The sequence below is a fragment of the Vespula vulgaris genome, chromosome 7 (genome assembly GCF_905475345.1).
Source record: "Vespula vulgaris chromosome 7, iyVesVulg1.1, whole genome shotgun sequence".
Lineage (NCBI taxonomy): Eukaryota > Metazoa > Arthropoda > Insecta > Hymenoptera > Vespidae > Vespula > Vespula vulgaris.
The window spans coordinates 1416843-1438141 of record NC_066592.1 but is presented as its reverse complement, the minus strand read 5'-3'; the positions used below and the strand labels follow the sequence as shown (position 1 = coordinate 1438141).

At 38.5% G+C, this 21299-nt stretch overlaps 1 protein-coding gene and 1 long non-coding RNA gene across 3 annotated transcripts in view; one reads left to right on the top strand and one right to left on the bottom strand.

Moving 5' to 3' along the window:
* The window catches only part of LOC127065127 (putative mediator of RNA polymerase II transcription subunit 26), a 172054-nt gene that overhangs the window by 130091 nt on the left and 20664 nt on the right, over nucleotides 1–21299 (top strand). For both annotated transcript variants that reach the window (XM_050997057.1, XM_050997058.1), the window contains 3 exons: nucleotides 2840–2975; nucleotides 18335–19497; nucleotides 19594–21298. In XM_050997057.1, coding sequence (XP_050853014.1) covers nucleotides 2840–2975; nucleotides 18335–19497; nucleotides 19594–21298 — 3004 coding nt within the window. The remainder of the gene's footprint in view (nucleotides 1–2839; nucleotides 2976–18334; nucleotides 19498–19593; nucleotide 21299) is intronic.
* On the bottom strand, nucleotides 3451–14566 carry LOC127065135 (uncharacterized). The gene is made up of 4 exons (XR_007781953.1): nucleotides 14407–14566; nucleotides 12943–13201; nucleotides 12402–12538; nucleotides 3451–4661 (listed from the first exon to the last, which is right to left on the bottom strand). It is a non-coding gene; the product is annotated as an uncharacterized LOC127065135 (long non-coding RNA).

Below are 21299 nucleotides of genomic sequence, written 5' to 3'. Positions count from 1 at the left end.
GGATTGTCGGGAAAAGGAAACGATTAAATTATTTCGAGATTAATAATACGAAATGTTATTTTTTCTTTTTCTTTCTTTTTTTTCTTCCATTATTTTTACAAATTCAATCGGATTTACAGAACAAAAGGAATATTAGAATGTCGCGTAGGGATTGGCCATTTGACGTAATACAAGAGGATAAAGAGGACTTCGTCGGTATGCAATAACAAGGTGAGGTAAAATGCATGCGCTCGTCGATCGTAAATAGCTCGAAGTTGTATGATTATGTTGGCTAATGATCGTTCCCGATTATAATACAGTGGTCGAATAATCGGCTTAAAGTCCTCTATAAATCGATAGGATTACCAGTGGAGCGTGCGACAAGAGAGACAGAGAGAAAGAGAGAGAGAAAGAGAGGGAAACAACCACCTTTTACGGAATTTCACTCCGTCGATGGTCGAGGGTAACTCCATTCAATACCGTTCACCATTCCGTGGAAAGTAACGAGAGGTTTGTGCAATATGGCAGAAAAAGAATATCATCGAGGATCGGGGTTGTTATGTTTGTCTCTCATTAATGGCTAATTGCGTTAATAAATTCATTATTCGTAATTAGGATAATAATTGAAGATATAAATTTATTTACGTAATCGATCACAAAATTTATATTAAATAGAAATTCAATATATCTCTTAATAAAATAAAGAGAAAGAGAGAGAGAGAGAAAGAGAGAGAGAGAAAGAGAGAGAGAGACATACGTACATACAGAACGATAAGAGAAATCCATTTGAATTTCATTGAAGGTCCTTGATTGCGAGGAACGAAGCCACAAATTCGAAAGATCGATTCGAATTTCATGGAGAATACGAGACGTCATATAGCTCAGATGAGGAATACACCTCGTTGATAATGTTTACACAAGTAGGGTGGGATAAATCATCGTATTCGGTTCGTCAACGTTAAATTTTCAACAGTCGATCGGAACTCTCACGTACGTACTTCCCCTATCGTCGAAAGCTACCTTCGTAATTTCCGTATAAACATCCACGAATTTATGTTACCAGGGATCTCTCTCTCTCTCTCTCTCTCTCTCTCTCTCTCTCTCTCTCACTTACTCTCACTCTCTCTCGTTATTTCTTTCTCACTCGTATACTTCGTTCGTACACTTTCTTTAACGGGGATATAGACGAGGGGTGGGTGATGGTAAGAGGAGAAGGATGGTGGTGAATCGAGGCAGACCTTTTCGCCTTCGGAACAACCCCCCGAGGGCAGCGACGTTCAACTTTGGCAGGAGAATTCCAATTTCGGGTTCTTTCAATTTAAGGCTACTTGTCTTCTTCGCCGTCTTCTCATCCATCTCTCAAACCTTCCACCTTGTTTCCGTCTCTCTTTTCCACAACGTTTTTTTTGTCGAGGAGAGTGAGAGAGAGAGAGAGAAAGAGAAAGAGAGAGAGGTGAGGGTGGGGATGGAGTGCTTCCCATCTTTCTTTCTCTCTTTTCTTCCTGTCTGCTCATTCTCTCTCTCTCTCTCTCTCTCTCTCTCTCTCTCTCTCTCTCGCTCGCTCGCTCGCTCTCTCTCTCTCTTCTTTTTTCGCCAGCACTCAGTCAGTCTCTACTTTCTGTGTTTTTCTTTGACTCCTGATACACTCTTCCTACTTCATTTTTAAGGAAACTGGACGGACTTCTTCTTGTCATTGATCAGACATTTTCTTTCTTAAGAAATCTTAACTTTCTATCTGTCTTATGTATCTATCTATCTATCTATCTATCTTTATCTATTTCTTATATTAGAGTTTGTATCGTCTGTCTTGTATCATCCTCACTCTTCTTCGATTCGTAGATAAATAGTATGAATAGTACCTATTTCATTCATACTTTTTGCTTGAGGATATCGTTGTTACTTCTCATTATTGGTATTGTTATTAATATCGAAGAAAAATAGGGAAAGATAAAAAGTTTTCTTACGAGCATAAACGTACGTAGGAATGAAGAAGGGTTGTAGAGATAAAAAAAAAAATACAGATACGAGGGTGGTCTAGTCGAAGTCGCTTCTTCTTCTTTTTTTTTTCGTTTGACAGCCTCGAGTTATTTCATAGTTTTTTTATTTATTATGTAATCGTATATAAAAATTAAAAATTTATATTAATTATATACATATATATATATATAAATATATAAATACATATAATTATATGTTATATATATATATGTTTTAATAAAAAAATAAAAAGAAAAATTATTTTCATGCAGAAAGAAATTTTTTTATTAGATATTACAATAGTTAAACGTGTTATTTTTTTCTTTTTTTTTTTTTGGTAGTAAACGATCGTTTAGGGGTATAAATGCAGAAGAAAATGTTTATACCCTTTAACTCCTCCAATGCCAAGGCATTACCGCAATTGGCCACGTTCAAAAGGAGGAAACGGTTTGCTGTTAACGTGCTTCGTACGTTTAGACCTAGGAAACTCCGGCAATAACCCTTTCTCGTGGTAACCCGTAAAGAGACGACGCTCCTAGACGTCACTGTTAAGTACAAACTTTAAAGTATGTGTGTGTGTGAGAGTGTGTATGTGTGAGGGTGGGCGTATGCGTGTATTAGAGAGACGTGGAACCATTGCCAAATTAGTATCGTCGAAGTGGTTTGTGCCAATAATTAAGTAAACCCTTTGCCAAATATTCCATGCATCTTTAATATAAATATAAATATGAATTTTTTAATATAATAATAATAATAATAATAATATTATTATTATTATTATTATTATTATTATTATTATTATTATTATTAATCCATCGATATGAAATATCGAAGTGTGTTATTAGAAAAAAGAAAAAAAAAAAGAAAATTCTTTTCGTTTCAGGCAGAGATTGAAGTCGTGGAACAATACAGCGATCCTAGAGATAGCAAAAGTAAGGCTTACATCGAGCCAGGAGCTGAGACTTCATTGCCAACGATTTACAGCAGAGTAAATCGGAATTATTGTCGACCATATACAGGTAAGTTGGTCAAGTGAAATAATATAAATAAATATATAAACAAATAAATAAATAAATATATATATTGAAATATTTATTAAATTATTTATTTAAAGTAGTTATACAAAGTTAGTTTCGTTGATAAAGGGTGTGTATGTATATTACGTACAACCTAATAGATATAACTTCATAGATATAACTATACCAACTATAGCATCCGATATTCGATAATTCGAACCAGGGCTTATCTATAATATAGAGCTCAACGATAGATCGAAGATAGTTATCCATGGTTGAAGCATGTACTTACTTCTTACCCTTATCTAATCGAATGAATCATTACTTTTTCTAAAGGTTACCTTTGGTGATACTCCCTTGTTTGTGTAGATCAGCATTTCCCAAATTATCTTATACGAAGAATCGATAAATGTTGTTCAGCGAAGAAAAAAGAGGAAAAGAAATTTATGAAAACTGATATTAGTTCATTATTCTCTATTTATTTTTTATTTCTTTTTTTTTACATAATTAAAATTCGACAATAAGTCGTTTGTTTAGTTTTCTTATATCTGATTACTTGCTTAATTTATTTATTAATAATTTTTGAAGCGTTTTGTCATGGGAAATGTTTGGGAAATGTTTGCTCGAATGTTTAGATACCTACTAGACAATTTGATTACCTTTGGGAAATTTTCTTTTCTTTTTTTTTCTTCTTTCAAAAATTATTCGAACTGCTTACAATGCGACACGACTTTTACCTTTCAATTTCGAAATGATTAGTAATCAGTTTTTAACATTTACATCTGAACTCGTTCGTTCGTTTAATCATTTTTTTAATCCTCGATATTTGATTATAGAAATATGGATATTAAGAAACGATCCTTGAGGAAATTGGGATTATTTATTAGGAAACGGCTCGTTGAACAAACCTCGAAGTTAGGCGTAGGTGTATTTTGTAGGAGAATCTCTCGTCTCGGTAATTAACCTCCATAGTTATCTCGCATGGTCGGTATCATCTAGTCCTCTCTGCTTCTAGCTTTCTAACCCTACTCAACAACGACGTAAAGATAGATAGATAGATAGATAGAGAGAGAGAGAGAGAGAGAGAGTATAGTGATATGCATAGCTGGACCAGAGCAGAGTAGTACAGTTCTCATTTCGGTGTCCCCAACCGATGTCCCCGAAATATGCAGATTGCCAAGTAACACTGATCCCGAATAAACAGCGATCCTTGAATTTGCATCCTTACCATATTCATGGGCTTTTAATTCGCGAAGTATCGTGGTGAATGTGGTGTAAGAGATGATAGAGGTAAGAGTTCGCAAGCCGCGGTGAAAGAAGGTTGTGCAAACGTAGCGAGTAAACGTTGCCTTTACCCTCTCGTCTGATCCTGGATGGTTGACGATAGTTAGCTTGGCCCAAGTCGTACAAACCTAAGGTTGGAGGAGAAGAACCCTTTGAAACGTGAACACGTTACCCTCTCTTACTTTGGATTTCCTTCCGGGTGACTATACTCACGTATTACTCGTGTCCAACGATACGAAAGGGATTTACATAGAGCTATATACCGTTTCTTGACTATTGCACATTCATTTCGAACGATTTGTAATTTTATATGAGATTGATTACGTGGAATATTAATTCTTCTTTTTCCTTTTTTTTTTCTTCTCTTTCTCTTACGCCTGAGAGAAATTTTGTTAAACTAACAATCTAATCGAATTAAAGTTTACGTTAGCTGTTACATCGTATACGTGGAAAATACTAGGTGCGTAGGAAGAAATAGATAGAAGGGAAGAAGGGAAAAAGGAAAGAAAAAGGGAAAAAAGAGGAAGTGGAGGGTCACTCCGATGGAATTTTCAGTGGTTCGATATTTGTAAAAAAAGAGAGGGAGGGAGGAAGGGAGGAGGGACACGTGGAACGGTTAAGCCGAAATGTCTCGACATTCTCTATATCCGGAGACCAATGTCGTTCAGGGTCTAGGGTGGTTACCTCCTTCAATGATAATACCTAGAAACTAACCTTCTCTAGGGTTCGATTCGTTTGAACTTTTCAACATTGAGTTCTGTCCCTGACGTTTACTTGCCAGTAAGGGCAATCTACACGGTTCCGATCTCATCCCATAATATGTCGTGTGATATTTAATTAAACTCTCCCTTTTCTGTCCGACGTCAGCACCATCACTGTTAGCTACCATCGTTATCATTACTACTACTACTACTACTACTACGACTACTACTACTACTGCTACTACTGTTACGACTACTACTACTACTACTACACTAACAACATCAGTAACAGCAACATCGAAGCAACGACTCGTCCTCTCTCGTTTCGCTCTCGTAGTCTGTAAAGTTTCAAGGGGGTTTTTCAGCACTGCACCTCTTTCCTGTTCTCTCCCTTTCTCTTTCTCTTTCTCTTTCTCTCTTTCACTCTCTCTTTCTCTGTCTTTCTCTGTCTTTCTCTGATCCCTTTCCAGGACTTATTAACCGTTTCCAACAAGACTCTCCCACCGACTCACCATCGACATAGGTTTTTCTTGCCTCGTTCCTGGCTTCCCTGTAGGAAGTAATTAAAAATCGAGCGATTAACGAACGGTCCAATCTTTTCCATCGCTTCAATCTTCCCATTCAGATTATTCTGAAATACTTTGCGGCAAGAAATCTTTTCATGGTCATATATCTTTCCTCCTTTTTTCCTTTTTTCTCTTCCCTTTTTCGAGACGACGAGGTAACCGGTATCTAACTGATATACACTTCGAGAGTCGATGTGTCAATGTCATGGATAAGTTCACCAAAACAATGACTTTTTTCTGTAATCGGTAAGCTGAAAAAATGTTCCTTTTCTGCTGGTTGCAGTAAAATTTCCATTGTCTCCGCGGCGATAGTAGAGAATCGTTCCATCTCTCTCTCTCTCTCTCTCTCTCTCTCTCTCTCTCTCTCTCTCTCTCTCTCTTTCTCTATCTCTCTCTTTCTCTCTGTAGTCCCACGATGATCATCTCTTCGAACTACCCTTCCAGAGAACTTCCCTCATTTCAATTACTGGTACCAGGTGACTTGTAGCTCGTTCCGCGTCCCCGAGCAGTTAACGCGACCATGGGTTCATTGTATGCAAATGACAAGCCGTCCGTTCGTTTGTCCGTTGTCCAGCTTGTAGAAGAGGCGTTCTGTTTCACATTAAATGCTCGTTCGCAGGATCTACGATGTTCGGATCGACGAGCTGGAAGAAGGTAATTTAACAAAAAAAAAAAAAAAGAAGGAAAAAAGTAGCATGCCCGCAAAATTTCACACTTCGTTCTGTTAATAATTATATACGGTTAATAAAATACCATGAGAAATATTTTTTATGCTGGACAACCAATTCGTACATCAATATTTATTATTTCTTTTATACATACCTGCCAAAGGTATAATATCTTCTTTGTAAACTTAAAACATGAAAATTTTATGCCGCGAAAATGGTAGAGGATAATCCTCGATCGAAGAAACTTCGGTTATCTTTCTTATCTGTTATGTTCCTAACGCTTGAAGGCTCTTCTTGCGACAATTTTAGTATTCCGTTGCTGCGGGTAAGCGGGTCGGAAAGTTTGTTGGATCGCCACGAAGATGAATAGTTAACGGGACCGTTCCACCCCTTTTCTAGAGGCTCCTCTTCTACTCATTTCCCTTTCTCGAAACGAGATTCACCCTCTTCCTCTTCTCTCTTTCTCTCTCTCTCTCTCTCTTTCTTTCTATATACACATACACACACGCATACACACGCATATATATATATATATATATCTCACTCCTTCAGCAAGCTCTTCTTCCCTATTTCTCACTTTCTCACCCAACAAACTGGATCATTTACAAACTGTCAACGGCATGGTTCTTCCTTGCAACCAATGGCACCAAGTACCTTTCGGATCTTTACCTACCATTTCTCTATCTATCTCTATCTCTTTCTCTTTCTCTTTCTCTTTGTCTTTCTCTTTGTCTTTCTCTTTCAGACTTTCTCTCCTTCGAGAGATCTTCATTCTCGTGCACAATTTCACAAGTTAGATTAGTGGAACGCTTATAACACAACGACGACGAAGATGAGACAGAGAACTAAGCGTCTCTCCTTTCATATCGAATTCCATGAATTTCTCTTGGTAATAGTACTCGAAACGCTTTCTCTTGATGATGAGCAAGGATGAAAAAAGGGTTTGGGTAGAATAAGATAGATGAACGAACTTTCGATATAAGAAATTGGAATCCTCGATGGTTTGTAGTAACAAGTAAATTTTTTTACAAAAGGATGGATTTTTATTTTCTTTTTTTCTCAACGAAACATTGAGAATATTTCTTTTTTTTTATTTTTAATCGTAAATGAACGAATCATTTTCTTTTTATTATATGTATGTATGTATATATATTTTTTTTGTTCTTTTCGTTTATTCATTTATTTATTTTTATCGATTAATCAAATCCCAGAATTTTACTTTCTTTTATTATTTTATATTCACAGAGAAAGTCCAAACGAACGAACGAACGAACGAACGAACGAACGAATTAACCTTATCATTTCGTTCCGCGTACCATGAAATTACGTTCCCTTGGATCGATGTGAACGTTTTGACATCCACCCATAGCGACGACCGGGTGGTACCTTTCGAACGAATTCGAATGAAATTACGAGAGAACAATGAACGCAACTACGACGATGGTCGACCGTTTTGTCGAGGATCGATACTTGCTTTAGAACCGACGCAACGAATCAAAACGATTCAGTCAAATAATCTTCTGTTAGATTATTTCAATGAATAGGTGAGCGCTAAAAAGAGAGGGAGGGAGAGAGGGTAGCTTTGCTTGAGAATAGTAGAAAGGGGAGAAAATTTAATGGCCGATAAAATAATGGCCTCGTAAATTTTTCATTACGAAAAACTCGTAATTAATGGATCTAAAATCTATAGTTATTTATATAATCGATATATTCGTTAAAACTTCTATTGCAGTTTTATTTTCGTACGTCAACCCAAATATTTTTCTCTCGCGTTGATGAAACGTAGCAATGATTCTTTTCCTTCTTCTTCTTCTTCTTTTTTTATTATTATTTTTCTTCTTCTTCTTTTTCTTTCCGTCTTATTCCTCGTCTTTTTTTCTCATACTCCGACTATTACCACAGACACGATTATTAACGACCGAACGAATTTCTCAAAGTTCAGCTACGGTTATTTGTTTTCTCCCCATTGCCGGACGATACTAAGAGGTATCAATTTGCTCAGATAACTTTCCGCTGTTTATCTCATTTCGTTTATTTACTCTTCGGAGATCGAAAAAAGATTGTAAAAAACGTATCTGTTAAATATAATCGTAATTATTTTTTTTATTTCGTAATTAAAATTCGATTACTTTTAATTCCTATTTCTTTTTTTTCGACGTCATTAAAACTGCAATTTTCTGTCTCTTTCACTTTTTTCTTTATCTTTTTTTTTTGTATAATTAAACCTTTAGATATGCAATGACACATCGTTTTACAATTCGGAAAAATTCTAAGCAAGCAGTTTTTTTTGAAAACATAAGTATAGTTTTCGACATAGTGCCAAAACGTTGCGACGAAACGGGATAAGTTCTATTTCGTGCTTGATCTAATATCGAAAAGAGAGATAGAGAAAGATAGAGATAGAGATAGATAGATAGATAAATAGATAGATAGATAGAGAAAGAGAGAAAGAGAGAGAGAGAGGAAGGGAACGATTCCCCTCGGGAATTCATTTCATGGGCAATTACAATTAACATTTATGTCACGATTTGCATATCGTTGCGAGATAATTTCGCGAACGCTTAAGCCTAATCTCCTCGTATCAGATGTTGCTGCCCTAGGCTACGAATTTGTCTGTGTAAGTTAGAGAGAAAGAGAGAGAGAGAGAGAGAGAGAGAGATAACGATCGTCTCGACTGGGAAAGATCGTTTGTCTCGAGAAAGTGCGTGTATGGTAAGTGGATAGGGGTGTGAGATCGAAGAAGGGAACAGACAGACTTTAAGATTAGAATATCGTATCTATCGTGTTAGTAAGAGATCGTTTTAGACTTTAACAAACCCTTTTTTCGAGATTAATCGATCTAATTCTATCTTTTCTTTTTTCGATATCAAACGTAATTGAATATTTTTTTCCAAATACTTCAGATTATATTTTACCAATTATACAACTTTCTTTTCTTCAAATTTCATAAAACGATAAAAACTTTCTAATCCCTTCGCTCTCTACCCGCGATTGTTTTCTTTCTCTCTTTCTTTTTAATTTAAAAATAAATCAACGTAGGTGTTAATTATTGGCGAGAAAAAAAAGAAAGGCCGAGGAGAGTGGAACATTTTTTCGAGAGATTCGGCAAACAATTATCGTACGTCACCCTTGATCGAAGGGCACTCGTGTTAGGTCGGATCGAAAAATTTCCATCGAAGCCATCGTCGTTTCGATTAATCGTGCCAAACCGAAAGCAACGGGTGGCTTAACGAAGGAGGAGGATCCGCAATCGGGCCACATTGGTTCTGTCTTCGGACGCGTACCCGTTCCACCCTCGAATAAGCAGGAGGTAGTCCAACCCCTTCCCGAACGAAGCAGACGAGCGTGCCTCGCGCGTGACCACCGTTGTAGATTTCAATCGAGCGATGTCTACCGATAGGGAAGCGAATAATCCGTCCATCTCTCGCTATCTCAACTCTCTTCAACCCCCTCGGTCGAAACGACAGTTTCAACGTCACCCCTTTTCCTCGATGCTCTTCTATCTCTATCTACCTACCTATCTATCTATCTATCTATTTCTCTCTCTCTCTCTTTCTCTTGTTTTGTCTATCCTTGTCTATCTCTTGACCCCTCGCAACGAAGCAAACATTGATTTTATTTCGAGCAAAATCAATTGGACCTAACGATCCAGTGTGATGCTTCCCCTCTCTCTCTCTCTCTCTCTCTCTCTCTCTTTCTCTTTTTCTCTCTCTTTCTCTCTCTTTCGAATGGTCACTCTTAACGAGGAACAAAATTGTTCACGGGATTCCCTATTCCCTCTGAATCGTAAAGGGACTTCTGCTCATAATTACAACCACTTTATCGCAATTTCGTGGAACTTTTACTACAGGTGTTACTCTACCGTTCGATCGTCCAGAAAACGTACCCACTCGAGAATCGAAGTGGTTTTATACGTCTGGGTTTGGTAATATAAAAGGGTGTTCGCGAAATTGTTTCCTTTCTTTTTTTCTTTCCCTTTCTTTTTCTCCCTTGTCTTTTCTATTAAAAATTTTTTTTTCTTCGTTTCCATTCTTTTTTCAAATTATATCCTTTGTATCATCGTCCCAATCGATGATTATTATGGTCGTTCGTTATTTAAAAAAATAACTTTCGATGGACGATGGTCCTCCACTTATCAATACACTTCGTCGAGACACTTGTACGCTCTCGCGTCTCCACGAGTCCTCTCGTTATATTTTTGAGAAAGTTTAAGAGAGAACAATTTTTCCACTTAATTCATCACTCCCCTAATCCCTCCGTCTCTCTTTCCTCCACAATCCTCTCTCCTAACTTCTAACCCCCCAACTACCAACTTCCAACACCGTATATCTCAAGAGGTCCGAGGAAAGTGTCGGTCAAATCGACTCTCCTTTCTGTCGTCACGTTCACGTGAAAGGTTGAACGAAAACATTTTCAACTTTGACTTGGGTTTGACTGAAGAAATATTAATTCTATTTCTGTCCGTCATAAGAATAAACGCGTATCTGTTTCATTTCTTTTTTCTTTTTTTTTTTTTCTTCTAATCTGTACAATTGAAAAATAAATAAACAAAGGAAAGTTTCATTTGATCGCGTTTACATGTAAATCGTGTTTATATGCATTATCATCTATAAATTGTTCTCCGAAGATATGCAAATTTATATGTAATAAATTCGACGATGTAGAAAAAGGAGAACAAACAAGTTTTTGCTTACCCACAGCCACTATACTTCAATTCAAATTAATATTTCCGTTGATCGATTAAAGATCGATAATCAATAATTTTTTCTCATGAGGCGTCATTCTAATTGCTTCAGTAGAGTTTTATCGATCTTACGATATCGAAGGAACATAGATTGCGATCTTCGAATGAAAGAGAGAAAAAAGAGAGAAGGACTTGATCGTGAAAAGTCTGCTCGCGATTTCTATGACGACGACGACGACGACGACGACGACGACGACGACGACGACGATAACGACGATGACGACCTTTAGTCGTCGTGAGTTAGGACGGCCGGAATAAAATTACTGGAGTAAGTAATTTGAGGACAGAGCAAGTAATTGCCACTCCAAACGCTCAAAGGCGTGTCCCTCTGCGCCTTTTAAAATCAGCACTCCGGCTTCGGCCGGAAGCAGCCTCCCTTTCCTCCCCTTCGGATCGCACGCACGTTCCTTTCCCACTTTCTACGTAGATCAAAGGATCTTCCCTCTCTGGATCGGGCCCTTCTCACTTTCTCTCTCTCTCTCTCTTTCGGTCTCTCTCTCTCTCGCTCTCTCTTTCTCTTTTGCGTCTTGCATTCGCTTTTCATGCATAAACAATAACGCTTATGACGATAAAAATTCTTTTACCTTAAATACCATGAAAGCGTCATCGATTTTATGACTTTTATTAAAATTTTTTCATGCAAGAAGCTCGCCTCAGACAAACGTATTATATTCTAAAGCTGTGGTAAATAAAAAAAGTTTCTTTTTTTTTTCTATTTACGACAAATTTAAAAAAGAGCGATCCCATTCGTGGCACTTGACCCTGCGGAATAATCTTGAAAATATTAATAAAAAAAAAGAAAAAAAAATCTCGAAATATATGCTTCGGTGGAAATAAAAAAAGGGAGAAAAAAACGAGAGAGACAGAGACAGAGAGAAAGAGAAAGAGACAGAGAGAGAGAGAAAGAGAGAGAGACAGGTAGAAAGAGCAAAGGCACGTAATTGCCACTTAAAGCGTTCAAAGACGCGAACCCCAGGCGCCTTTCCTTTAATTTTCTATGTCGCGAGAAAGCCGCGAGAAAAGTGAGGAGTCCGTTCTAGCACCGTTAACGTTGCCCTTTTTCCATCCTTCTTTCTCTCTTTCTCTCTTTCTCAGATTTCTTCGGGATTCGTTTCTCGTGTCTCGACACGAGAGAGTAATCAAAGAAGGGAAAGACCAGCTTGCTTGAAGATTTGACTGGGTCTTGTAATCAGTGGACCACTTAGAATCACCTTTCGAAACCAACAACAACAACAACAACCATCACCATCATCACTACTACTACCTGTTTCGCAAAGAAGACAACTTTCATAGATTTCGTCTGGTTCTAGAAGATTTTTAAGGGCGACTGTTGGTCGATTTGAAGATAGACGGGAAAAGATGGGTCGGGTTAGAGGGTGGGGATAAGGGTGAGGAGGTGGATTGGGTGAGGGTAAAGAGTGAAAAGGCAAAGATGAGAGGACGACGAATTTTCTTTCAAAGTATACCTCGGTCCTCAGCACTTCTTCTTCCTCCTTTCTCATCTTTCCTTAAGGTCGCTAACATCTTTCTTTCACTGCTTACCGTGACCCCAGTAATGGTGACTTTGGGCTCGTTAGTAGCTTCTTCTTCGGATCTTCATCTTCTAAGGACAAGACAAGAAAATAGATCTGTATGTATACCATTGAGACAGATGATATATACTAGGTATATATTTTAATGGATCATTGATCTTCGCGAAAGATCGTTCGATTAAATATGATTCATTAAAAGTACCCTGATCGAATTTTTGTATTATCATTATTACTTATAATAAACCTTGCTCGTTATCTTTATCGTCGCTCTTTATTAATTCGTTATTTATAAACACTCCCATGAGATAATGAGAGATATTGAAACGAAATAGCGAAATAATAATGCAGATGTACAAATTAATTATTTACATTTATTATCGATCTTAACAAAAATTGATCGATGAAAGAAACATCCGTGAAAGCTTTATGAGGTTTATTATAATAATCATAGAGTAAAGTCGATCGTTCGACGAACCCTTCGAATGATAACGTGACACGTTTGGCACGTTTCGCTAAGGCAAAGATCCCAGGATCGTAACCATGGATTCTGATATAGCGTCGTTGCCAATAACCGAGATTGCCTTTCATTTTGTTGTACTCTCAGACTCCTCCTAGTAATCTTTTGGCTATGTCTTCGTCTTCTTCTCCTTTTTATTCTTCTTCTTTTTTTTCGTCGTCGTCGTCGTCGTCGTCGTCATCATCGTCGTCGTCTTCTACCTTTTCTTCTTGCTCTTCTTCAAACATGAAAGAAGAAAAAAGATACGGCTCGTGATTTCGTTCAGGTCCAGAAAATGGCCATCTGTGTTGCTATATGCCTTATAGGGGTTCTTTTTCGAAAGATTCTTTTTCCCCCTTTTACCTCTTGCTTTTTCTTTTTTTTTTTTTCTTTTTGCCACCATAGCACGATACAAGAATCGACCCCAAAACGACGTCCCCCACACGTGTCCCCCTATAATCGTGCGAGTGTCTTGGTTTCTTCTATCATATTCGTCGGTTATGTTACGAGGACAATATCTAATAAAAAAAAAAAAGAAAAAAGGAGGAAGAGAAAAAATAGCGAAGTCAAGTAGCCGATAGTCAAGGACAACCCCAAAATCATCTCAAGCCTTTTTTCTCTCTTTATATATATATATATATATATATATATATATATATATATATATATATATATATTGTAAAAACTTTTCATGGACTATTTTTGTCGTCCTTGTGCTTAGTATGATATTAAATCGATCGAAGAACGAAATCTAAGAAGAAACGCGGTATCATCATTGTGTTCCTTTGACTGTCGGAGATTTCATCGCAAAAACTTTATTATTTTCATTTTCTCCTTATAGATAATACGATAAAGAGATTTGACTGTGACGCTACGGGAAAATTCGATTTTGAATTAAATTTTACGATCAACTTTCCGATCTAATATTTGTATAATATTGAAGTGCGCTCGATCGAACCTAGATATTACCTTTGTAGATATTTCTTTCGATTACTTATCCTTTTTCTCTTCTTCTTCTTTTTTTTTCTTTTTTTAAATTACACTTGGCAAGAGATTTCTCAGTTGGCATGGATCCGCTTGGATCTCCTTTGGAAGGAAAGAGAATAACGTTCTTTAATCTGACATCGATAATAAAACTATGTAATAATAATACTCTCGAACCGTTCTCTTTAAAACTAAAAGACCGAGTTGTTAATTACAATTTTATATATATTTTTTTTGTTTTCTTTTTTTATCTTCTTTTTCTTTTCTACCTTTCTTTGAGAGTACTGACCTTGAGAAACTTCACCAACTACAATTGTAGTTCGAAACTTAACAAAGCTAATTTTAGAGATATGATTCCTTAACAATAATGAAGGTTACCCTTTTCAATCCACGATAAAAAGAAATCTTAGTAATTTGCAAATAATCGATGAATAAATTTTATTGTTTGTATAGAAATACCTGAGATATTAACTGGTCGATTATGCTGGTTATTCTCTCGATCAGGTCCATGAGTATTAATTCATGCGGAATCTAAGTAGCTGTCACTTGGAAAATCATCCCTCCATGGATTCGTTCACAGAACTATCCGATAAGCAGTAGGGTTATTCTCTCTCTCTCTTTCTCTCTATACACACACACACACACACATACACACGCATGCACATATATACACACATCGCAACTGCATCGAGCTTGCATCGTTTCGTGTTGTCCGTAGTGATTGCTGGACGGTGGAGGGTTGTCGCTCAGGCTCCCTAATAGATTCATTAGGGATGCCATCCCTCGTCCCTCGAGTTGCATCCAACATCCCGAACCAGTACTGCACTATCCTTCTCTCTGTTAGTCGTTATCTTCGTTGCACGATGCATTCTATCTCTATCTCCATCTATCTATCCATCTCTCATTCTCTCTTACTCTCTCTCTCTCTCTTACTCTCTCTCTCTCTCTCTTACTCTCTCTCTCTCTCTTACTCTCTCTCTCTTACTCTCGTTTAATAGAACGTTTCTATCCTTCCTCCGTGAAATATCCAACGGCCCAGTGGATGTCTCGTAAATCTGATTATTGATCGGTAATCAATATCCTTGCAATTTGGCGGTATGCCAGGACGCAGTGTGTGGTCTATGAGCCAGAGTATATGTATAGGTATGCACCATGTGCATCCATTTTGTTTAGGTATAAATTGTTTTCTTTTATTTTTCTTTTTCTTTTTCTTTTTCTTTTTCTATTTTTATTTATTTATTCTTTTTTTTCTATTCCTTTTTTTCGATTTTTATAAACGAATCGATCGATCAACTGTGGTGATTTTAAAAATCATCACTTTACAATCATTGATGATATATTCGTTGTCCTTAAAAAATGTAAATATATATATATACATATATATGATGACTTATTCTGTTTTTGTTTTCACTCGAAACGTTCGTGTTATGATTCTCTTATTTTCTTTCCCTCTCTCTCTCTCTCTCTCTCTTTCTTTCTCCCTCCCTCTTTCTCTCTCTTTCTGGCGTGTAAGTCGGACGACAACAACCCTTCGAGCAGGTCAAGCGTACTTGCGTGTTTGGCAGTCTTCTTTCATAGCTCGTGCTGTTAGCCAGAAGGCTACGTGAGAGGAGAGAAGAATAGAATTTCCTCTTTTATTCCATATTTATGTATTTTAAGTCACTCGTGAATGTTTTCGTAAATACATAAGGTATGTAGATACTGTGTATATATACATATACATATGTTCGTATAGCCTACAATTAAATTATTTCAATGATCGTTGCTTTTATTGAAAGAGTTGGATTACGTAATCACAATTTGTTCTCGAAATCGATATTTATGTTTGTATTTCAAAGAGTGAATAATCTTTTCCTTCGATTTCGTTCGTCCGTAGTACGAAAGCAAAAGGGAACAGCTGTTGATGCATATTCATGATTTCTCTGATTCTCATTTACCTTTGCTTTTTCATTCGTTCACGATCGTTTAACCTCTTCGCCTTCGATACAAGACTCGCTTGATATTAAAGTTTGACCTTCGTTAAAGACCGAGGATATTACTTTGAAATCTTAGGTCAAATAGATTTTATTGAGGAAGGTTAAAGAATTCTTTTTTTTCTTTCCCCTTTTTCTTTCTTCGTATTTCTCATTCCATATGTCTCTTATAAAATATATTTATTTCGAATACACATAAAATTCTATTAAATGTGTGTATAAATGTGTGTATACATACATGGAAACGTATAATGTTTATTATACGATTAATTAATATATTCAATTTTGTTTATTCAACGTTTAATTAATGTATTAATGTTATTAAACGTGTTAAAAACGTGTAATTAATATATTACATAATATATCGAGAAAAAGTTGAAAGTGAACGTAAAGAAAATAAAAGGGGAAACGTCTAGAGATATTTTATAAATATATCAAAAAATTCTGCTTTGCTGTCAGTTTCGTGTGCCAAGTTTCTACATCTTGAGGAAAAAGAAAAACCTCGAATGGATAAGACAAAACTCAGCACCGACACCACCATTACCACCACAACACCATCGTCGTGGTATAGATCATATCCTTTTTTATCGTTTGCAATAAGGAACTTTGTAAGTTCGTGAGAGAAAACGAGAAGAAGAAACGTTAAAGAGGAGGAAGAAACTTGGACGAGTATCAAAAAAGAGAAAGAGAGAAAGGGAGAGAGAAGGAGGGAGGAGGAGAGGGAAAATGAAAATACGATTAAAACAACGTTGACGTTCGTTATTCGTTAAAAGAGAAACAGTCTGGTGTAATAAATTCGCGAGTTTATTCATTCAACGTAGACATTAATTTCTCATTCCGCGTTTCGTGATTTCATTGTAGTCCTATAGTTTAAGAACGTGTCAGTGTTAGAATTCACAGGATCGTTAAAGCTTTCGAATAAATACCTACGATTCTTCTCTGTTTGTTCAAACGATTCATAAACAATAAGAGAAACAATGACGTATCAAATTTAACGCGTTAAATCGTGATATCCATTTGGTAGATAACGATTCTAAACTCTTATCTCCGAATAAACAGAGAAATAATAGAAACAGATGATAAATATTCGGAGAGATATAATCAATGTATTTTTTTAATGAATATATCAGAGCAGATATATTTTGGATAATATTTAACAAGTATTCGATCAGAATATACTTTTTCCTGAAGGAAGAGTTTTTTTTTTTATCTTTATTGGTTAAATATTATCAGTAAATTTGTTAGGTCGATAATACCGGAACACTCGATAAAATAATAATTTTGATTTATTTCAATGGGATAAAGTTTTTCAATACACATGTACACAAACACATACATACGCACTATATATATATATATATATATATATATATATATATATATATATATATATTCTGCAATGGCGTATTCTGTCAGAGACAGGTTCTCTACCGTTATGGTTTATAGCGTCACCGAGCACTCTCTCCAGACTCCTCGCAAGAAGGATTCCAACGGGTATCCCTCCGTTCGAGCATAATGCGCCCATTATCTCCACTCCTTTCACCTATCACTACTGGCATGGTATATAGAATGCCAAAGGTATAATGTGTACCGGGTGTCCATGCAATTTTGCGGCTCCTCCTAAAGCGATCTATTTCAGCGTCTGTTGAGATGGTGTTTGCGTGTACGTGTGCATGTGTAGGTATGGGTGTGGGTGACGTGATCGCAAACTGAGTGTCATCGGGATTAAGTTATGGCAAGGAAAGGAAGGAAAACAACCGACGAGCCTTGAGTACGATACACGTAAAAGAAAAAAAAAAAAAGAGAGAAAAAACGAACGAACGAACGAACGAACGAACGAACGAACGAACGAACGAACGAATGAACGAACGAGGGAGAAAGTGGAAGAGGCCAGAAACCATTACCCGTAATATCCCATCGTAGAAGGAAGTGATTTTTAAGGAGAAGAGGACCCATCGTTTCACGGCAATTTCGCTTTCCCTAAGTGTCCTCTCTCACTCTCGTTCTCTCCTTCTCTCTTGCTGGCTATCACGAGTCACGATGAAACGATTATGAAAATCTCGTGTACCATTTTACCTTGCTTCCCTGGTACTACGAGAGCTTTTCTTCTGTTTTTTTTTCCTTTTTTTTTTACCCTTCTTATATACACATACACACACAGGCACATACGCACTATCTCATTTAAATTTCAAACTTTCTCCTCAACCCTCTCCCGTCCTGCTTTTTTGTCCTATCACGATGGACGATAGCCATTTTCTTGTTATCGAGCAGAAGTCCTTGTCAAGGCAAACGGTCAATTATGAAAGTCTCGTCGGTCGAATTATCGGGATCATTTGATTGCAATGTTTTTTTTTAGCTCTTTCTTATTTTCCCTTTTTATTTCTCTCTTTTCCCTTTTGTTTTTTTTTTTTCAGATCCATCGGCTTCCGGGTCGTCTTGCGAAGATGAGATCACCGAGGAACGTTTCACCGGTGCTAGAAAACGCAAGAACAGTTTGCACGCGTCGAGCTCGTTACGCGCTGCTTCAGTAGAAAGCGACAGGCCACTATCGACTGATGGTGTTCTCGTTGATTGCGTTGCGTTAGTTCACCTCGCTGATCAATCCTCTACGGATTCCAATCAACCCGCTCGTCATCCGTCGCCGTATTATTACGGGGATCTCTTCAAAGTACCGGAACATCCGATAAGATCACAGCCGAGTAAATATAGAAAGAGTGTGAGTCTCGACGTGCCCGAGGAACGTTCGAGAACACCCGGTATACCGAAGAGAAATTCTCTGGCGGGTGATGGGGGTCCCTATTCGCCTCATCAACAGCAGCATCAACATCAGCAGCAGCAACAACAGCAGCAGCATTATCAACAGCAACAGGGTGGACAGCAAAAAGGACAACAGCAACAACATCCCCAACAACAGCAGCAGCAGCAGCAGCAGCAGCAGCAGCAGCAGCAGCAGCAGCAACAACAACAACAGCAACAGAATTATCAGAACCAAGATCTAGTGAGCCCCACATCGGGGAGCGAGCATGCTGTCCCAGATAGAAACAGCGAGATCCTCTCGTCGTGCATTATCACGGAGTGGGTTCACACACTCATGCCTCCACCTAGGCTGCTGAGCCATGATCTTCCGAGTACCGTTTGTACGTGCGTCGCATCAGCCGAGGAAGAAGAGGATGAGCTAGATCGACGACAGCCGCAGAGTACGCGGCAACAACAGCAAACGCAACAGCATCAGCAGCAACAACAACAGCAACAGCAACAGCAGCAACTCCTTCATCATCATCATCACCACTATCACCATCATCATCACCATCAGACAGCACCGCGGAAGTTACGACGTGCCAGAAGAATAGATCCACAACCGATTCTCGTGGAGGACGAGGACGACGTGGAGGGGGAGGACGAGGAAGAGGAGGAGGAGGAGGAGGAGGTGGTGGTGGCTGGTTTGGAGGAAGACGAGGAAGAGATGGCGAGGCAACGTCATCTCTACGAGACAGCCTTCGATTGCAAGGTCAATCGTTCTGACGACGACCTCGATGATCTCGATCGAGTTACCAATCATCCGGTACTGCATTCGCAAGTAAGTCCTACACGATTTGATATATCGCTTTATTCGATAGTAACTGATAACCACAAGTTTTTTCTTCTTTTTTTTTTCTTCTATTTAATAAACCAGATAAGAAGCAGTAGCGCTTTGGCCGTGAGTCGAACGAGTTCGTTGACCGACACGTCGAAGCAGCAACAACAACAGCAACAGCAACAACAGCAGCAGCAGCAACAGCAACAGCAGCAGCAGCAGCAACAACAACAACAACAACAACAACAACAAATTCCTTACGCTGGTCAACCGCATTCGAGCAAAGACCATCGACGCAAAGTCGTACTTCTCCGCCCAAAACCAATTCCGAGCCGTCTTCAGCAACAACAACAGCAGCAGCAGCAACAACAACAACAATCAGACAATATTTCGACTCTGTCCCAGGATATCGAATCCCTCCAGATAAACTCGAGCGATGAAAAAACTGGCTCGCCGAGACTTCCTGCGAGAGGTTACACGCCCTCGCCGCCATCAACGGCACCCCTACCCGCGAAATTTCATGGGAATCGCGATCACCTATTGCTGAACATACGCAGCGCACCTAATTTGCCATCCCAACCTGATCATCCACGTTTGAAGGATATGAGACTGCCCGTGAAGTCTACGTTACGTGCCAAGGATTCTCCTCAAAGTAGCGAGGGCAGCATTTTAGAGATCAAGAGCCGACCTAAGAACTTCGTTCAGGAAAACGTCGAGTCATCTCAAGGCCGTCGTTTCGACAAGGAACTCATACTCGAGTTCAAGAGCAGGCCAAGAGACGAGAGACAACGTCCAAGAAGTTTGATACGCGAGAGCAAACCTATCATGGAGTTTAAGGGTAGGCCTCACGAGGCTGAGAGTGACCTTGCACGTCCAAGAAGGGAGGCCGGCCTTTTGGAATTCAAATTACGTAACAGCAGGCGCAGAGCTGGATATTCCAGTACCGAAAGTATGGCGACCAGTAGTAGCGGCGGTAGCATGGAGTCTTTGAGAAGCAGCACCAGCGAAGGTAATCGATCTACGAGCAGCTCGGAAAGTCGTCACAGTACCAGTCTCAGTTCTCACAGCTCCGACAGCGGTGGTACAAATTGTTATCACCATCATCATCATCAACAACCGTCTTTAACGGGCTTCCTGACGCATCATGCCAATAAACTTCATATACTTTCGCCAATTTCGGACAAGTCCTCGCAGGAGCCAGCCTCTGAGACCTCGGACAACAATCGTAATAACAATTCCCAAAAGGCATCGCCTGAGGAAAGCATTACCACCGAAAATAACGTTATGCTGACCAACAATACCAACACTAACACGAATACGAATACGAACGCAGCCAACACAAATACCAATTCCGTCACGTCTCCCATGGACACGTCCTTTAAAAAGAGACGAACTCCTCAAAACAAGAATCTGATTAATTTAGCTCTCCAATCGTCGTCTTCCGGAGATGCGGAAATTCAAGGCTCCGACAGTGGTATCTCCATCGAGTCCCGAGCCGGTATCAAGTGCAAGCCCTTTGGTTTTCACTTGGTAAAACCCCAATTGGATAACATCAACATAGTCGATAACGAACCGGAACTATCCGATTTGCCGTTTGACATGCCGAAACTTCGTAGACGAAGATTGCTCATGCAACAGGATGCAACAACATCCGGTAGCGCGACAAGTGTCGATTTGAGAGATTTGCCCTTTGACATGCCAAAACTTAGAAGGAGACTTAGGTGCACTCAAAGCACCGAATCTAGTGCATCTCAAGCTTCTTCGAGTTTATCGGTACGCGACGTCGAACCATCTGCTCTCTTTGG